At 34.0% G+C, this 16,019-nt stretch overlaps 3 protein-coding genes across 4 annotated transcripts; 2 read left to right on the top strand and 1 right to left on the bottom strand.

The window, feature by feature from the left end:
* Nucleotides 1–1,133: 1,133 nt before the first annotated feature.
* On the top strand, nucleotides 1,134–3,127 carry LOC141452841 (uncharacterized). Its single transcript, XM_074125294.1, has 2 exons — nucleotides 1,134–1,849; nucleotides 1,959–3,127. The coding sequence occupies exons 1-2, from the start codon at nucleotides 1,712–1,714 to the stop codon at nucleotides 2,877–2,879; spliced, it is 1,059 nt and encodes a 352-aa protein (XP_073981395.1). The 5' UTR covers nucleotides 1,134–1,711; the 3' UTR covers nucleotides 2,880–3,127.
* Nucleotides 3,128–4,701: 1,574 nt separating this feature from the next.
* LOC141452806 (uncharacterized) lies at nucleotides 4,702–12,469 on the bottom strand. Of its 2 annotated transcripts, none has more exons than XM_074125244.1 (4): nucleotides 12,351–12,469; nucleotides 9,993–10,033; nucleotides 6,423–6,548; nucleotides 4,702–5,421 (listed from the first exon to the last, which is right to left on the bottom strand). In XM_074125244.1, exons 1-4 carry the CDS (start codon nucleotides 12,385–12,387, stop codon nucleotides 4,768–4,770), a joined length of 858 nt encoding a protein of 285 aa, XP_073981345.1. In that variant the 5' UTR covers nucleotides 12,388–12,469; the 3' UTR covers nucleotides 4,702–4,767. The 2 variants fall into 2 exon arrangements, with proteins under 2 accessions (XP_073981345.1, XP_073981344.1); XM_074125243.1 differs by having other exon boundaries at nucleotides 6,423–6,620; nucleotides 12,351–12,467.
* Nucleotides 12,470–14,600: 2,131 nt separating this feature from the next.
* On the top strand, nucleotides 14,601–15,472 carry LOC141453043 (uncharacterized). The gene is made up of 2 exons (XM_074125761.1): nucleotides 14,601–14,647; nucleotides 14,757–15,472. The coding sequence occupies exons 1-2, from the start codon at nucleotides 14,639–14,641 to the stop codon at nucleotides 15,240–15,242; spliced, it is 495 nt and encodes a 164-aa protein (XP_073981862.1). The 5' UTR covers nucleotides 14,601–14,638; the 3' UTR covers nucleotides 15,243–15,472.
* The last annotated feature ends 547 nt before the right edge of the window (nucleotides 15,473–16,019 follow it).

Here is a 16,019-nt window from a genome sequence, read left to right on the forward strand (position 1 = left end):
AAATTATAAAGACACTACCATGTTCAAAGACCGTCGGCGGAGTGGTTAATACAAATTATTTTTACAATGAACTAATACTAAGAAAACAAAGAATTGAAAATAATCTGAAGTAAATAAAAGTTTTCAGAAGAACATTAGTAAATAATAAATAACAACCTTTATCAGAATGTAAAATGAATTTTCCTATAAATCTAACATTTATTTCTTCTAAGTAATTTAACTAATACTAGAACTGTGTATACTTATTGCTTTGCAATATTGTGCTAACAGAGGCCAATCGGAACTATTTAAAATTTCTAACATTTCCTCATTTAATGATTGTCATGTTTAATAATTTCATACAACAATAAAAAATGCTTTATTCGAAATCTTGTTTTTAGTATAATAATAATATAATAGTAGATAACATAAAAAAAGATAACTGACTGAAGAATTACTTCATTAATTATCGCAAAAATTGCAAAATACGGTCAAATTATAATTAAAAAGACGAATCAATCAGCTCTTCGAGGACTTGGTAGGGTACAAAAGAATTTCTTTTGTCTAATTATGAAGGAAAGATTCGATTGTCAAGTAAGTAATCTCTCCTTCAAGCGGCAAGATGAATGCATTCTCCAGAAGCTAGCTGGGCTTGAATGTCTGCACGTTCCCGCAAAATCATTGGAAAAGTTGGATAAAAGAAGAATGCCTCCATTCACTTAATGGAGGGGCTTTTAGAAATGCTGTAGATGTTCTTAGTTTCTCCTGATAATGCTAGGATAACCATTTGGAGACCTGCTGGACACTCTTTTTTATTTCAACGTTCCTTTTCAGTCAAGGAAAGCGATTTTAATAAAAGTATCTGAACAAGTGATATGTTTTACATTCTTTGATTTTGTGTGTAGGGATGAATACATTCCGGTGTGTTTATGAACTTATACAGGCAAGTGTATTATTGGAATTTTTAATATAGTGTAAGATCTAAATGTGCAATAACATATGTACGTTATGGTGAAGCATAATCATTTCTATTTATGTGCTTTTGCGTTTACCTTATTTTTTTAATTATTAGTTCTCAAAATATATTGTCACTTAAAACAATTCCGTCAACTAATGTATAATATTTCACACTAGTTTGTAGATCTGCAAATAGATGAACTGTATTACTGCAATTTTTTTTTTATGAGTATAAACGTATGCAATACTTTTGTGTATCATATAGTAAACAATGCACTTTCTATGGTTACTAGAATTGATTTTTGTGAACAGTCAAAGTGTTATTTATTTATTCTTTTTTGCCACAAGTATCACCACAGATAAAAAGTTAATGTTTGAAGGTTGTGCTGCGAAGGACTCCCTAGCTTTTATATATAGCGCAAATGGAAAATTTATCGAAAATCATTATTGTGCAGCATTTTGGAAAGTTACATTTACCATAAATGTAAAAAGATAAAAGGTATTCATTAGTTTTTAATTCAATACATCAGTTGGAAGATGGTGGTTCTTATATTAGATTAGCGTTTGATTAAATTAGTCAGAGATCTAGTAAATGTTGTAAACCATCTCTAATGAAATGTGTAGCATATCATAGCTGACTTAGAGGTAGTGAGAGAGTACTTAACCGGTTTTTTATATCTGTCATATGTCACCATAAAGCTACGTGGTAACCAAACGTAACTGAACAAGTTATATAGGTTATGAAGATGGGTTACATAAAAATTGGAAGTGGGATATGTTTAGCAAGTTAAAAATTGGTGGGAACAGTCTTCTGCCACCCAATTTAGATATAAATAGGATCCTCAACTGTAGCACATCATTGGTTTCTGAGTTGTTTTGGATTAAGTCAATCATACAATACAATATGTTTAAGGTAAATTTTTTAAAAACAATATATTGTCCTGAATTATTTATTATGTTTCGTAAAAATTTAACTTTATTCAATTTCTGAAAAATTATAATAATTTATTATTGAATTTCAGCTTACAGTTTCATTAGCACTAGTTGCAGTTGTCTTAGGGGCTTCAACTAATGACGCTAAACAAAAGAAGAGAGGCTTAACAGGCGGCCTTGAATTAGGCTCAGGACTTGGAACAGGATTCAGTGGCTTTGGAGCAAAAGGTCTACAGGGTGTTGGTGGAGGTTTAGGTGATCTATCCTTAGATTCAGGACTTGGACACAGTTTAGGTAGCGGATATGGTTTAGGAAGCGGATATGGTTTGGGAAGCGGATATGGTTTAGGAAGCGGACATGGATTAGGTAGCGGATATGGTTTAGGAAGCGGATATGGTTTAGGGAGTGGATATGGTTTAGGTAGTGGATATGGTTTGGGAAGCGGATATGGTTTAGGAAGTGGATATGGTTTAGGAAGTGGATATGGTTTAGGTACTGGATTTGGACTAGGATCTGGACTTGGTCTAGGATCTGGACTTGGTCTAGGATCTGGACTTGGTCTAGGTTCTGGAGCTGAACTGGATAACACTCCGACTACATTCGACACCAAACAGGAGCACGTTGCCGTTTCCGTACCACAACCAGTACCAGTGACAGTTACCAGAGCACATCCAGTTCATGTAGCCCAACCATATCCAGTACCTGTACCCCGTCCAGTACCAGTTCCAGTGCCACATCCTGTACCAGTGCCAGTCAACAAACCTTATCCAGTAACAGTTCACAAGCCTGTACCAGTCCACGTAGCCAAGCCGGTACCAGTACCAGTTAACCATCCAGTACCTGCACCTTATCCACACCCTGTTCCAGTTACAGTCACCAAACATGTTCCAGTACCCGTGCCTGTGCCACATGTAGTACCAGAACCACATCCAGTTTGGGAAGGATCAGCAGGATTTGGTGGAGAGGGTCTAGGTTGGGAAGGTGCTGGGGCACTTCATAAAAAATGGTAACAAGAGCAATTGAATGATGTATATAAATATTTTGTTTAGAATCGTTAAGTTTTGGCTATTCGAATGTACATGTATATAACTTTTTTTTTATAAAACGACTTAAGTGCGCCTGAAACTACTTCTCTATGGATCTAAGAAACCAGATTTAATATATTTTTGTATACACCACCTTAATTTTAAGATGTACATTAAATGTTATCAAAAAGTTTTTGTTGTGTTCAAAATGTAAATAAAGAATGTTACACGAATTTGTTTATTAAAATTTAATTATTTACAATTCCAAAAAGTAATTGCTCTTAAATTAATTTTGTTCTGAAGTCAATCAGTGGCTGATTAACCTTCTCTTTAATTAAAACTGATTGACAAAAATGAGAGGCTATTAAAATGTTTCATTCTATTTTAACAGCAGATCTGATATAGTTACATCTTATCAGCTAAAGTTATTCTTTATTAACGATTCTTATTCTTATAATTCTTTTTTTTAGAAACGATTGTCAGGGAAAGAAATCAGAAGAAGGAATAAGATATTTCCTTTGGTACATAAATCCTTAATAATTTGGTCCTTTATAAGTACATAAATAAATAATATAAAGAATCACATCGTATTTATATTTTTATTTACACTTAATACAAATACAAAATATAATTTATACATATGTATGTCTTTCCTCAATCTTGCAGCAAAAACTGTGCTTCTGTAGTAAGTTTCAGCCTCAACTAGGTACAAATTACACTGACATAAACACCCCACCTGCTTATCACTAAAACTACTGATATCTATAGGTGTCTATCGACAGGAGACATCAGGGAGAAGGTGCAGAAAACGTCCCTAGTACAGTTTGAAGGGTAAGATTCTAGGGAATCTGATGAGAAATAGGCTGAGGCTGGATAATGCTCTCCATAGAATAATATGGAGGAGTAATCGGGGCGAATATTTTCAATTAAGAGTAAACCATCTGCAATGAATAAAATCCAATCAGGAACTAAAAAATATTCTACTGACATTAGTCAATGGCTTTTAACTGCGACTGTTTTAACTGAATGAATTTCATTTTGTTAATAACTTATTAAAATCTAGACTATAGGTCTTAAATTTCTTTTCGTAGATGTAATGAAGTCTACATTAAATGTAAATTATTTAAATTGTAATGATACAGTAATTTAAATTTTCCCTGTAATAAAATCTCACGAAGGTTGTTCAAATATCTTTTATCCTATGAAGAATATTTTGAATATATCTCTATGAAACACAAACTGTAATTATCGTATAATTAATGGCGTTGAGAAGAAAATGCATATGATAATTTATTAAGTGATATTAATATAATCATTTTGTGAATTAATAGATCAAGGATTAATTAGAGCTAATAATAATAATAATAATGTGTATATATGTATATGTATATTCTATAAATTATTATATGTTGCGTTATTATTAAATGTCACTTTAAATTATATTTCAATTGTACCTGGGTGATTGCCCGAATTGCAAAGAAATAAATAAATAATAATAATTTCTTGCGCTTAACAGTGATAGACAGACAGTTTTAACTATTTTTAGTGATATTTTGTTCAATATCACTAAAAAGATTTATCCAAGACAAATTAAAATAGAAACAGAATGTAATGAACTTACCATTAACTTTTCAGCCATCACAGCTTGTAAACATTAGCATCAGATACATTATAAACTTGGTTAATCATTAGAAAAGTAATGGGTTTATCTTGATAATTTCTAAACGAGATTAAACCCTTCGGGAGAGGCACGGATTTGGAAATTTACAAGAAACACCTTAGTAACTAATAAAAGAAAATTCAGTAGTATAGTAGATAGCATTTATTTTTTTATTTAGTTTACAAATCGACCATTCAGATTCACTTCTTATAACTATTTTTTTTGCCAACTTATGAATGGTTTGTTTATTGTAAAAGGTTGGGCGCAATAACAATTTTCAGCCACAGGTATGAACAATGGCGATGGATCTTGTTGAGCCATTGTTATTGGACATTTGTTAACATAGCCAACTACCCTGCTAGCTGGAATCGGCGCCATCCGAACGTCATATTGTTGCATTTTCTTCTGAGGAATTAAATAGTTATTATTGATTAAACGATTTGCACTTATCGATGGTCTGATCCAGTCAATATAGTTTTGATTCAAATCTGGAGGTTCTCCAATTAACTGACGATATTCATTGCTTAAATTTGCCTTTTTTAAAGCATACGGATCCGTATCTTCTAACGGTGTACTGGAGTCATTAAATATATACTTCTGCTGGACTTCCAACAACTGGCTCTGTATCATAATCACCTGAGCGGTAAGTTCGTAAATTAGTTGACGTGCACGATTCATTAGCTGATCATGCGCGGAAAGGCTAACAATAGCTTTACGAGCTTTACTGGCTGCTCGAGAGGCTTTTTCACGTGCTCTTTGTAGGTCTGCACTTTTCATTCGCACATCATCTGTAGCTTTGTCTAGATCGTCACGGGCATCGTCCGCTACTTGTTCTGTCCTTTGAATTGATTCTTCCTCCCATTTCTCCTACAGTTGGGTAGAAATACAATGTTCAAATGTTGAAATCTTTCAAGACATTAAATCATATGATGAGGAAAACCACACGACTTACTTATACTATAGCTCTAAAGTTTTATTTTAAAATAACATTTTTACTAAATGTTATTTTGTCAATAAATTAATAAAAAAATAAATTAATAGGCGGAACCACAAAAAAAAAAAATCAATGTTCACGAAAAAAAATCCAAAAAAAGCGTTAGGTTTTCATCCATGTTGACGGAATGATAAAAAAAGAAGTTGAAGAGATTCAAACTTGCGTATCATTAACTGTCAACAATTAGTTTAAACTTATTCCTGTTCTTCGCATAAGGAAACTGGATTTAGTTAGGTTGACTCATGGTTGTATTATATTGAAAATGTGATTAGGTACACTGCTGGTAATGCTGAACATGGGTGTTCTTTCGGAGTTTCGAGTCAGCAAGTGTAGTATGATATTGGAAACATTGAAGTAGACTTATTCTCAACTCGAAAGTGATTAATTAACTTCTAATAAGGTGGGAAAGTACGAAACTGGTCAGGGTTATAAAAAAACAGGCAAAACAGTCTTGGACAGTTGGAATTAAACGATTGGTGCAATTAGTTTATTAGATCAAGGTCACCATCTACTCTTTTTTGTTTAAAGACTATTTGATTTTAATATTAGTTTGGAAAATGAAACATTCTTTTACATTAACGCAGCAGAAAATTCAAAGGCTCACCACTTTTTTTTTTGGATCGCTCTATTTTCGTAGAATGTTACTACGCCTTGTTAGAATGTTACTACTTCATGTTTGAAGTACTTTCGATTGATTAAACCCAACATAGTCCCAAAACTCGATTTAGTTCCATTTTTACAAACTTCATACTTGGTTTAATAGATAAGGCAAAATTTTCGAAATATAATTTTAACTTGTTATGGAGTCTTTAATGGGCTTTCAGTGCATTCTGTGTGATTGCTGGTCTAGTATAAATAGGAAACATATGCTAACCGCAGCTTGAGCTTGGTACAACCATTGCAAGGCTGACTGTAATCTCTTTTGTTCACGTTCTACAGCCAAAGCATTTCTATCAAGTTGATCTGAAATATCTTGTGCGGTTGGATCAAATTGTCGTTTCTGCAACGGGTTTCGGTAATATAATTTATACTTATCAGGCAAAGGGATCAGTTGATACTGTTGCCATCCTTTCTAAAAATATAAAACTTATTATTTTTATCTGTTTAGCTTCTTAATTACAGTTTTAGTAAATATCTATCTAAATCATATTCAAAAAAATATAGATATCTTTTATCTCTTTACCTCCGTACACTAAAAGGTCTCTTGGAGAGGCAGAACCAATTGTCCCAACGCTTCGAATTTCAGATACTCAGGAATTTAGTCTAAGATCTCTAAACACAGTTGTAGGGCTGCCCTCTTTTACGTTACTGAGCCAGCCTTTCTAGCTTCAATGTAATATTATCAATTCGTATCAGAACGATTACGAACAGGTAATGAACAGAAACAATTTTACAGAAGTGTGATACCTTACACTGTTTCAGAGTGAGATGCGGTGGAGAGGTCTCAGATCTTCATGCAATACACGCTGGCGTGCCACAGGGCAGCAAACTTGGACCGATCCTATACACCATCTATACTGCTGACATCCTTACCCATCCCCAAACCCTAATCACAACCTACGCTGATGACACCGCCATACTATCTTCCCACCCTGATTCTCTTTAAGTCTCTAACATTGTCCAAGAACACCTTGAGCTCATAGAAGCTTGGTGCCGAACATGGAGGATTAAACTTAACACTACCAAATGTATACAGGTAACATTCACATTACGAAGACAGACCTGCCCTCCACTAACTATTAGCAATACTGACCTACCGACTTCCACACAGGTTCGTTATCTAGGGCTCTACCTAGATAGCCGTCTAACCTGGAACCCTCACCCAAGACTTAAAAGACAAGAACTGAACAGACGTTACGGACTACTAAGGAGACTCCTTGGACCGAAATCCTCTATGAACGTACAAAACAAACTTACACTTTACAAAACACTATTACGACCAATATTGGACCTATGGAGCAGAATTGTGGGGCTCCGCCAAACCATCCAACATCCAACCTATCCAATCTTTCCTATCTAAAGTCCTCCGCTGAATCGTTAACGCACCATTCTGTCTCCAACCGCACCCTCCATCATGATCTCAATATTCCCTTCGTAAATGAGTTAATCCACACCCGATTCCTAAATTTCCACAGCAAACTCTCTGATCACCCAAATCCTCTGGCTCAATCACTATCCACATCGTCCCATCCTGACAATCCTCCACGTCGCTTAAAACGGCGCTGGCCACGTGACCCCATTGCCTCCTAAACCCCCAATAAGTTCCTAGAGAGTTCCAGCGCTGGCTGGTTTCTCTCATCCCGTCATCCTGGTTGTGGTTCTGAGCCAGCTCAGTGGCACAATCGAATGTTTATTAGTATTTCACTTTTGCTAAATGTATATTTTTGTACAGTTGCAAATAAATAAATAAACAGAAGTGTGAAGTAATGTTTAATTTCTTTCTATGAAAAGTAGCTAAGAAAAATATTAAGCGGCTTTTGATTTGTTATTTTCATCTCCTAGATACTCTTAGATTGTTTAAGGTAATTATATTATATTAATAAAGATTTAAGGTAAGCGTAAATTAGCTCGAAATAAATTTTAAAAAAGGACAGAAAAGAGGTCAAGGACTGTTTATTGCAATTTGCATTAACTTGCAGACGTAAACATTGCTTACTTTTTCTTTTTTATTTAAATCAGATAATCTAGATTTGTCAACATGGATTTTTAGACCGTCTGAAATTCCTTATGTGACGGCTCTAATTTAAACTTTTAGAAATTTATTTTGTACTCTTTCTGCCGTGGCATATTTTTCGATCTGTTTGTAGGCCGAACAAATGTATGTAATGATGCAAAGATTTGTAATGATGTCGGTATAAACTTTTGAAAAGGCCGTATATGCTGCTCTAATTGTTTTGGATAATTAACATGCTCTTTGGCAGAAAGACGGCCAACAAATTTTGTGGCAAAAATTCCTGCAATCCGCCGATGACACAATGTTCGAGGTAGATTGGTTTTTGTGAACAGTCAAAGTGTTATTTATTTATTCTTTTTTGCCACAAGTATCACCACAGATAAAAAGTTAATGTAAGAAGGTTGTGCTGCGAAGGACTCCCTAGCTATTTTTTGGCAAGCGCAAATGGAAAGTTTAGTGAAGATCATTATTGTGCAGAATTTTGGAAAGTTACATTTACCTACCATAAATGTAAAAAGATTGTTTCAAATTCAAAATTTACTCAAAAGGTATTCATGAGTTTTTAATTCAATATATCAGTTGGAAGATGGTGGTTCTTACATTAGATTAGCGTTTGATGAAATTAGTCAGAGATCTAGTAAAGGTTGTAAACCATCTCTAATGAAATGTGTAGCATATCATAGCTGACTTAGAGGGATTGAGAGAGTATTTAACCGGTTTTTTATATCTGTCATATGTCACCATGAATCTTTACAAGGTAAAGATACATGGTAACCAAACATAACTGAACAAGCAAATATTTGTAATGGGATATGTTTAGCAAGTTAAAAATTGGTGGGAACAGTCTTCTGCCACCCAATTTAGATATAAATAGGATCCTCAACTGTAGCACATCATTGGTTTCTGACTTGTTTTGGATTGTCAATCATTCAGTACAATATGTTTAAGGTAATTTTTAAAAAGACAATATATTGTCCTGAATTATTTATTATGTTTGGTAAAAATTTCACTGTATTCAATTATTGAAAAATTATAATAATTTATTATTGACTTTCAGCTTACAGTTTCATTAGCACTAGTCTTGGCACGCAGTTGTCTTGGGGACTTCAAATAATGACGCTAAACAAATGAAGAGAGGCTTAACAGGCGGCCATGAATTAGGCTCAGGATTCAGTGGCTTTGGAGTAAAAGGTCTACACGGTGTTGGTGGAGATTTAGGTGATCTATCCTTAGATTCAGGACTTGGACACAGTTTAGGAAGTGGATATGGTTTAGGGAGCGGACATGGTTTAGGTAGCGGATATGGTTTAGGGAATGGACTTGGTCTAGAATCTGGACTTGCCTTAGGTACCGGAGCTGGACAGGATAAAACTCCGACAACATTCGACAACAAACAGGAGCACGTTGCCGTTTCCGTACCACATCCGGTGAGAGTTTCCAGAGCACATCCAGTTCCTGAACCACGACCATTTCCAGTACCAATACCAATTTCATTGCCTTTTCCAATCCTAAAACCTAATTCACGTTCTACGGCCAAAGCATTTGTATTAAGTTGATCTGAAATATCTTGTGCAGCTGGATCAAATTGTCGTTTGTCGCAACGGGTTTAGATAATATACTTTATACTTATCAGGCAAAAGGATCAGTTGATACTGTTGCCATCCTTTCTAAAAATATAAAAATTATTTATTTTATCTCTTTAGTTTCTTAATTACAGTTTTAGTAATTATCTATCTAAATTATATTTAATATTTATAGATATCCACTTACATTGAAACCATAATCTGTGATTGGATAAATACTTTTTGTACCTGTAATTGGGAATCAGTAATTATCTACAAGTTGAGCTTAAGTTTATCAAAGAAATATTATTTTTATATTAACTACATGACTAACTTTTCGGTTACAAATATCTAGAAGCTTGACGAAATCTTAAAAAAAGTAAAAAAAAAAGAACTACGGTAGAAGATAACTTCTAACTTGAAGTCAGAAAAAATTCTAGATGATTTTTACTAATTCTTTGTGAATATCAGCGTTGACATAACTGCAGAAACAAGCAAAATCTTAAACAGTCAGTGCTCCTTGGAACTTGAATTCTAAGAACTCACCTTTGGTGAAGGATATGAACAGTCAATATAATAATCAATATTAGTAAATCCCTAATTTACAGATCTACTAGGTGGCACCGAAATCTGGAATAAATGTATGAAATAATATAGTTTCTGTTCGAATTAAATTTAAAATTAGGATCTCGAAAATTGCAAAAAAGAATGTCTTGAACTGTACGCTGTTTACTGTTTTAATTGTTTGCCAACCAACTTGGAAACTAAGAAAGGGCCCTTTTTAAAAATATTATTATTAGCAATGCCTCATAACTGTATTCCGAAAATATGACAAAAAGGAGTGCAAAATCAAGAAAGTAATGTACATTAACCAGATCTGGACAAATTTATTTATACTTTTTAGATTTAAAGCGCTTCAAAATATGAGATTATTGTTACTCGCAGTGATTATGAGTAGTGCACTGCCCGAGTTCGAACCGTGTTCCATTGTTTCAGATTACACTGTTAATTAACAGACAGAGTAAGAGCCTCCTCTGAAGAGTTGTTTTGATGTAACAAGTTGATTTGTTTAGTACTATTATTTTTAAAAACAGAAAAAAACAAAATATTCGTATTGTAAAAATGCATTTTCCACGAACAGTATGTTTTTCTTTTATTAATTTATGTTTATTGCTACCTGTATAGAAAATACATATGTGTACATCAAACAAACGGTGAACAGAGTAAACTAGAATGCATGATGCGAAAAACGGCTGGGCAAAGCCGATGCAAAACGCAACCATAAGGACACAGGAAGAGAGAAATTAGCCAGTGCTGATACTCTCGGGAATTTTAGTGAATGGAATTATCTAGGAGAGAAAATCACGAGGCCAACATAGTTTTAGACGTTGTGGTGGATCATTAGGATGGGGTAAATAGTTCGAGCTGTTGAATTGGGATGGCAGGATTGGCTTTTGTGGAAATTGAGGAATCGTGAATGGAATCGTTTCAGTGGCAAAAGGGATATTTAGATCTTTCTGAAGGATGAGGTTAATGACTTAATAGCGAGCATTAACAATACGGAGGTGGACCTTTGATTGGAAAGATTAGAGGTGGGAGATATTGTAGGATTTGGTTGAGCCCCACAGCGCTGATTCTTTAAGTCCAGATGGATTTATAAAAAGTCTTGTACAGGGTTAGTTTGTTAGGTTTGCTTAATTTAGATCTAGAACTATCACGCGGTTTAGTTGTTCGCGCCTTTTGTTTAGCTATTACTTTTTTGAATCTCCTATAAGGTTCACTCATTGCATCCGTTGGCACTTAAAATTAATGAAAGCAAATGCGTCCACATAACTTTCACGATCAGGCGTCAAACGTGCTCCAATGTTTTCTTAATCAACTATGCCATTCCTAACTCGAATCTAGTACGCTAATCTGGGTTTCTTCTTCGACACTAGACCCACATGGAACCCACTCACGAGACTCAAAAGACAACAGTTGATTTTGTAAAGAAAAAAAAACCTGTATATGTTAGTATTGTCTTTTAACAAGGGTTCTTAGTTCCTTAAGTTACTGTTAGAGTGCTCTTGTTTGTTTTTCCATTTAAAGCAAGGTTGAATTGTATTTCTATCATATTTCTTTCTTGTTATTTTACTTTATGAATGAGAAAATACTCTATTTCCAATTGGACATTGTCACTTACGTTCTAGCGTTGCTTTCTGTACAAATCTTGTCGCAAATCTATCGTAGTTTTGAATAGCAAGGGACTGTTAAGCTAAATACAGTGAGACTTGTGGCATAAGAAAGTCAAGTAAATGTTCATATTAGCTTTTTACTTTATTCTTCTAAATTGTACTTCACCAGTTCAAGTAGTTCACTGATTTACTATGTCTACTTTCCCACATTGAACTGAAGAAGTGGTGATGATTTTAATATGCGAATATAGAACTCAATTCACAGTGTTAATGTGAGAGCAGGTTTAAGTTAGACCTCAAAGTGATCCGCCTAAGGATTATCACTGTCCCCAGTTCTGTACACTTAAAAGGAACTAATTGCACTTCAATTAATAAAAGTGATACATACGTACTAATTACTAAAAAAGTTATTATTACTATTTGTTTCATTTTTTTTCTATAAATCTGCCTTCTACATGCTAATACACTTCTATGAAGTTAATAATTGCACTACATATCCATGGAAACTGCAATCTGCTATTTTAAATTCGGATAAAATTGTATAAACGAATTGGTTTCTATTTCTTTAAATTTTCTCTAACATTGGAAAAGTCGTTGTATTATTCTGCTTAATTTTTCGATGGTAAGAAAAAATAAAAAAATACGCTTTTGAATAAGATACAATATATTTAAAATGATCTAAGCGGTTTTTGCAGTTCAATCAAAGTTGATTATCCCATTAGCGCGTTGCAAATGAAGTTATCCCATTAGCGCGTTGCAAATGAAGTTATCCCATTAGCGCGTTGCAAATGAAGTTATCCCATTAGCGCGTTGCAAATGAAGTTATCCCATTAGCGCGTTGCAAATGAAGTTATCCCATTAGCGCGTTGCAAATGAAGTTATCCCATTAGCGCGTTGCAAATGAAGTTATCCCATTAGCGCGTTGCAAATGAAGTTATCCCATTAGCGCGTTCCAAATGAAGTTATCCCATTAGCGCGTTGCAAATGAAGTTATCCCATTAGCGCGTTGCAAATGAAGTTATCCCATTAGCGCGTTGCAAATGAAGTTATCCCATTAGCGCGTTGCAAATGAATGATAAAATTAAATAATTAAAAAACTTTTTGAATTGTACAAGTAAATACACTTTCCTACCGCAATTTATTTAAAAATTATATAAAAACAATAAAATGAATAAAAAAGGAATTGAATGAATTCAATACTGAATAAAAAAGAATTGATTAGATAAATAAATAAAAATGTTATCTTATGTCTACTTTTTCCCTTCAAGCATCCACTCTTCTTTTATCATTTTCTGTAACACTTTGATTTCCCAGCTTTACTTACATAAAACTTATAATCAATCATTGCACAAGCAGCTGAGCATAATCTTCACTAAAACCTAAGTATCGTACTTTTAAATCATAAAGAAGTGTAAGGACTCTCAGACTCAAAGTTTGGTTCCAAGTAGTTACGTGACCGAACTTTATGTGAGCCAAGGAGTTAAATGAAATATTCCTTTAATTAATAAGGATAGTACTTCAAATTATCTATGACTAGAAGCTGCTTAGCTGTGTTTGAGTTTTACCAAGAATTATTCGCTGCCAAACTTTTCTGGTTCCTTTAAAACTTGGAAGGCCTCAGGCAGGATTGTTTTTGCAAGAAATGCTGCAAAAGTTATAGGAAAACTTTTCTATGAAAAGAAGTTATGAAAAATATTAAACGGGCTTTTGATTTCTTATTTTCATCTCCTAGATACTCTTAAATTGTTTAAGGTAATTACATTTTTAAATAAAAAAGATTAAAGGTAAGTGTAAATTAGCGCGAAATAAATTTTAAAAGAGGACAGAAGTTCAGGGACTGTTTATTGCATTGTGCATTAATTTGCAGACATAAAAATTACTTCTTTTTTTTTTTTAAATCAGATAATCTAGATTTGTCAACATGGATTTTAAACCGTCTGAAATTCCTTATATGATGACTCTAATTTAAACTTTTAGAAATTTATTTTGTACTCTTTCTGCCGTGGCATATTTTTCGATCTGTTTGGAGACCGAACAAATGTATTTAATGTTGCAAAGATTTGTAATGATGTCTGTATAATCTCTTGAAAAGGCCTTATATGCTGCTCTAATTGTTTGGTAGAATTATTACCACATATTAGAACAAGTATTACTACAGATAGAAAGTTAATGTTAGAAGGTTGTGCTGCGAAGGACTCCCTAGCTCAAAGATATTTTTGGAAAGCGCCAGTGGAAGGTTTAGCGAAGTTATTGTGCAGTATTTTGGACAGTTACATTTACCATAGATGTAAAAAGACGTATTTGTTTCAAATTCAAAATTTACTCAAAAGGTATTCATGAGTTTTTAATTCAATATATCAGTTGGAAGATGGTGGTTCTTATATTAGATTAGCGTTTGATGAAATTAGTCAGAGATCTAGTAAAGGTTGTAAACCATCTCTAATGAAATGTGTAGCATATCATAGCTGACTCAGAGGGATTGGGAGAGTGTTTAACCGGTTTTTTATATCTGTCATATGTCACCATAAAGCTACGTGGTAACCAAACGTAACTGAACAAGCAAATATCTGTAGTGGGATATGTTTGGCAAGTCCGCCCAATTTAGATATAAATAGGATCTGCAATTGCAGCACATCGTTAGTTTCTGACTTGTTTTGTATTGTCAGTCATACAATACAATATGTTTAAGGTAATTTTTAAAAAGACAATATATTGTCCTGAATTATTTATTATGTTTCGTAAAAATTTAACTTTATTCAATTTCTGAAAAATTATAATAATTTATTATTGAATTTCAGCTTACAGTTTCATTAGCACTAGTTGCAGTTGTCTTGGGGGCTTCAACTAATGACGCTAAACAAATGAAGAGAGGCTTAACAGGCGGCCATGAATTAGGCTCAGGAATTGGAACAGGATTCAGTGGCTTTGGAGTAAAAGGTCTACACGGTGTTGGTGGAGATTTAGGTGATCTGTCCTTAGATGCAAAACTTGCACACAGGTTAGGAAGGGGATATGGTTTAGGAACTGGATATGGTTTAGAAAGCGGACATGGATTAGGTAGCGGATATGGTTTTGGAAGTGGACTTGGTCTAGAATCTGGACTTGCCTTAGGTATCGGAGCTGGACAGGATAACACTCCGACAACATTCGACAACAAACAGGAGCACGTTGCCGTTTCCGTACCACACCCAGTGAGAGTTTCCAGAGCACATCCAGTTCCTGAACTACGGCCATTTCCAGTACCTGTACCCATACCAGTACCTATTCCAGTGATTTGGCATTGAAGGACCTGTCCTTCTCTAATCTAAAGACCTTATTCTCGTTCTAAACTTGATTTGAAATATCTTGTACAGCTGGATCAAATTGTCGTATTTGCAACGGGTTTCGATAATATATTTATACTTATCAGGCAAAGGGATCAGTTGATACTGTTGCCATCCTTTCTAAAAATATAAAAATTATTTGTTTTATATGTCTAGCTTCTTAATTACAGGTTTAGTAATTATCTATCTATATCTATTTAAAAAATATAGATATCCACTTACATTGAGACCATAATCTGTGATTGGATAAATACTTTTTGTACCTGTAATTTGGAATCAGTAATTAACTAGAAATTGAGCTTAAGTTCATCAAACAAATATTATTTTTATATTAACTGCATGACTAAGTTTTGGTTACAAATATCTAGAAACTTGACGAAATCTTAAAAAATAACAAAAAAGAACTAAGGCTGAAGATAATAGACTTGAAGTCAGAAAACTATCTTTGACTAGAAGCTGCTTAGCTGTGTTTGCGTTTTGCCAACGATTATTGGCTGCCAAATTTTCTGGTTCCTTTAAAACTTGGAAGGCCTCAGGCAGGATTGTTTTTATAAGAAATGCTACAAAGTAATGCTATTATAGGAAATGTAGGCGCCTGCAAGGTTTCCAACTGCCGGCTTCTGCTAGGATACGTAACTTTTAATTACCTCCTTAACAATAAAATTTCCAAGTAAGAAGGAATATGAAGTTATGTCAGGTAAATGTGACAGCTGATTACAAAATAAAATTTCAAGGATG

Source organism: Rhodnius prolixus, unplaced genomic scaffold (genome assembly GCF_049639745.1).
Source record: "Rhodnius prolixus isolate KJV_2025 unplaced genomic scaffold, Rpr scaffold_3, whole genome shotgun sequence".
NCBI lineage: Eukaryota > Metazoa > Arthropoda > Insecta > Hemiptera > Reduviidae > Rhodnius > Rhodnius prolixus.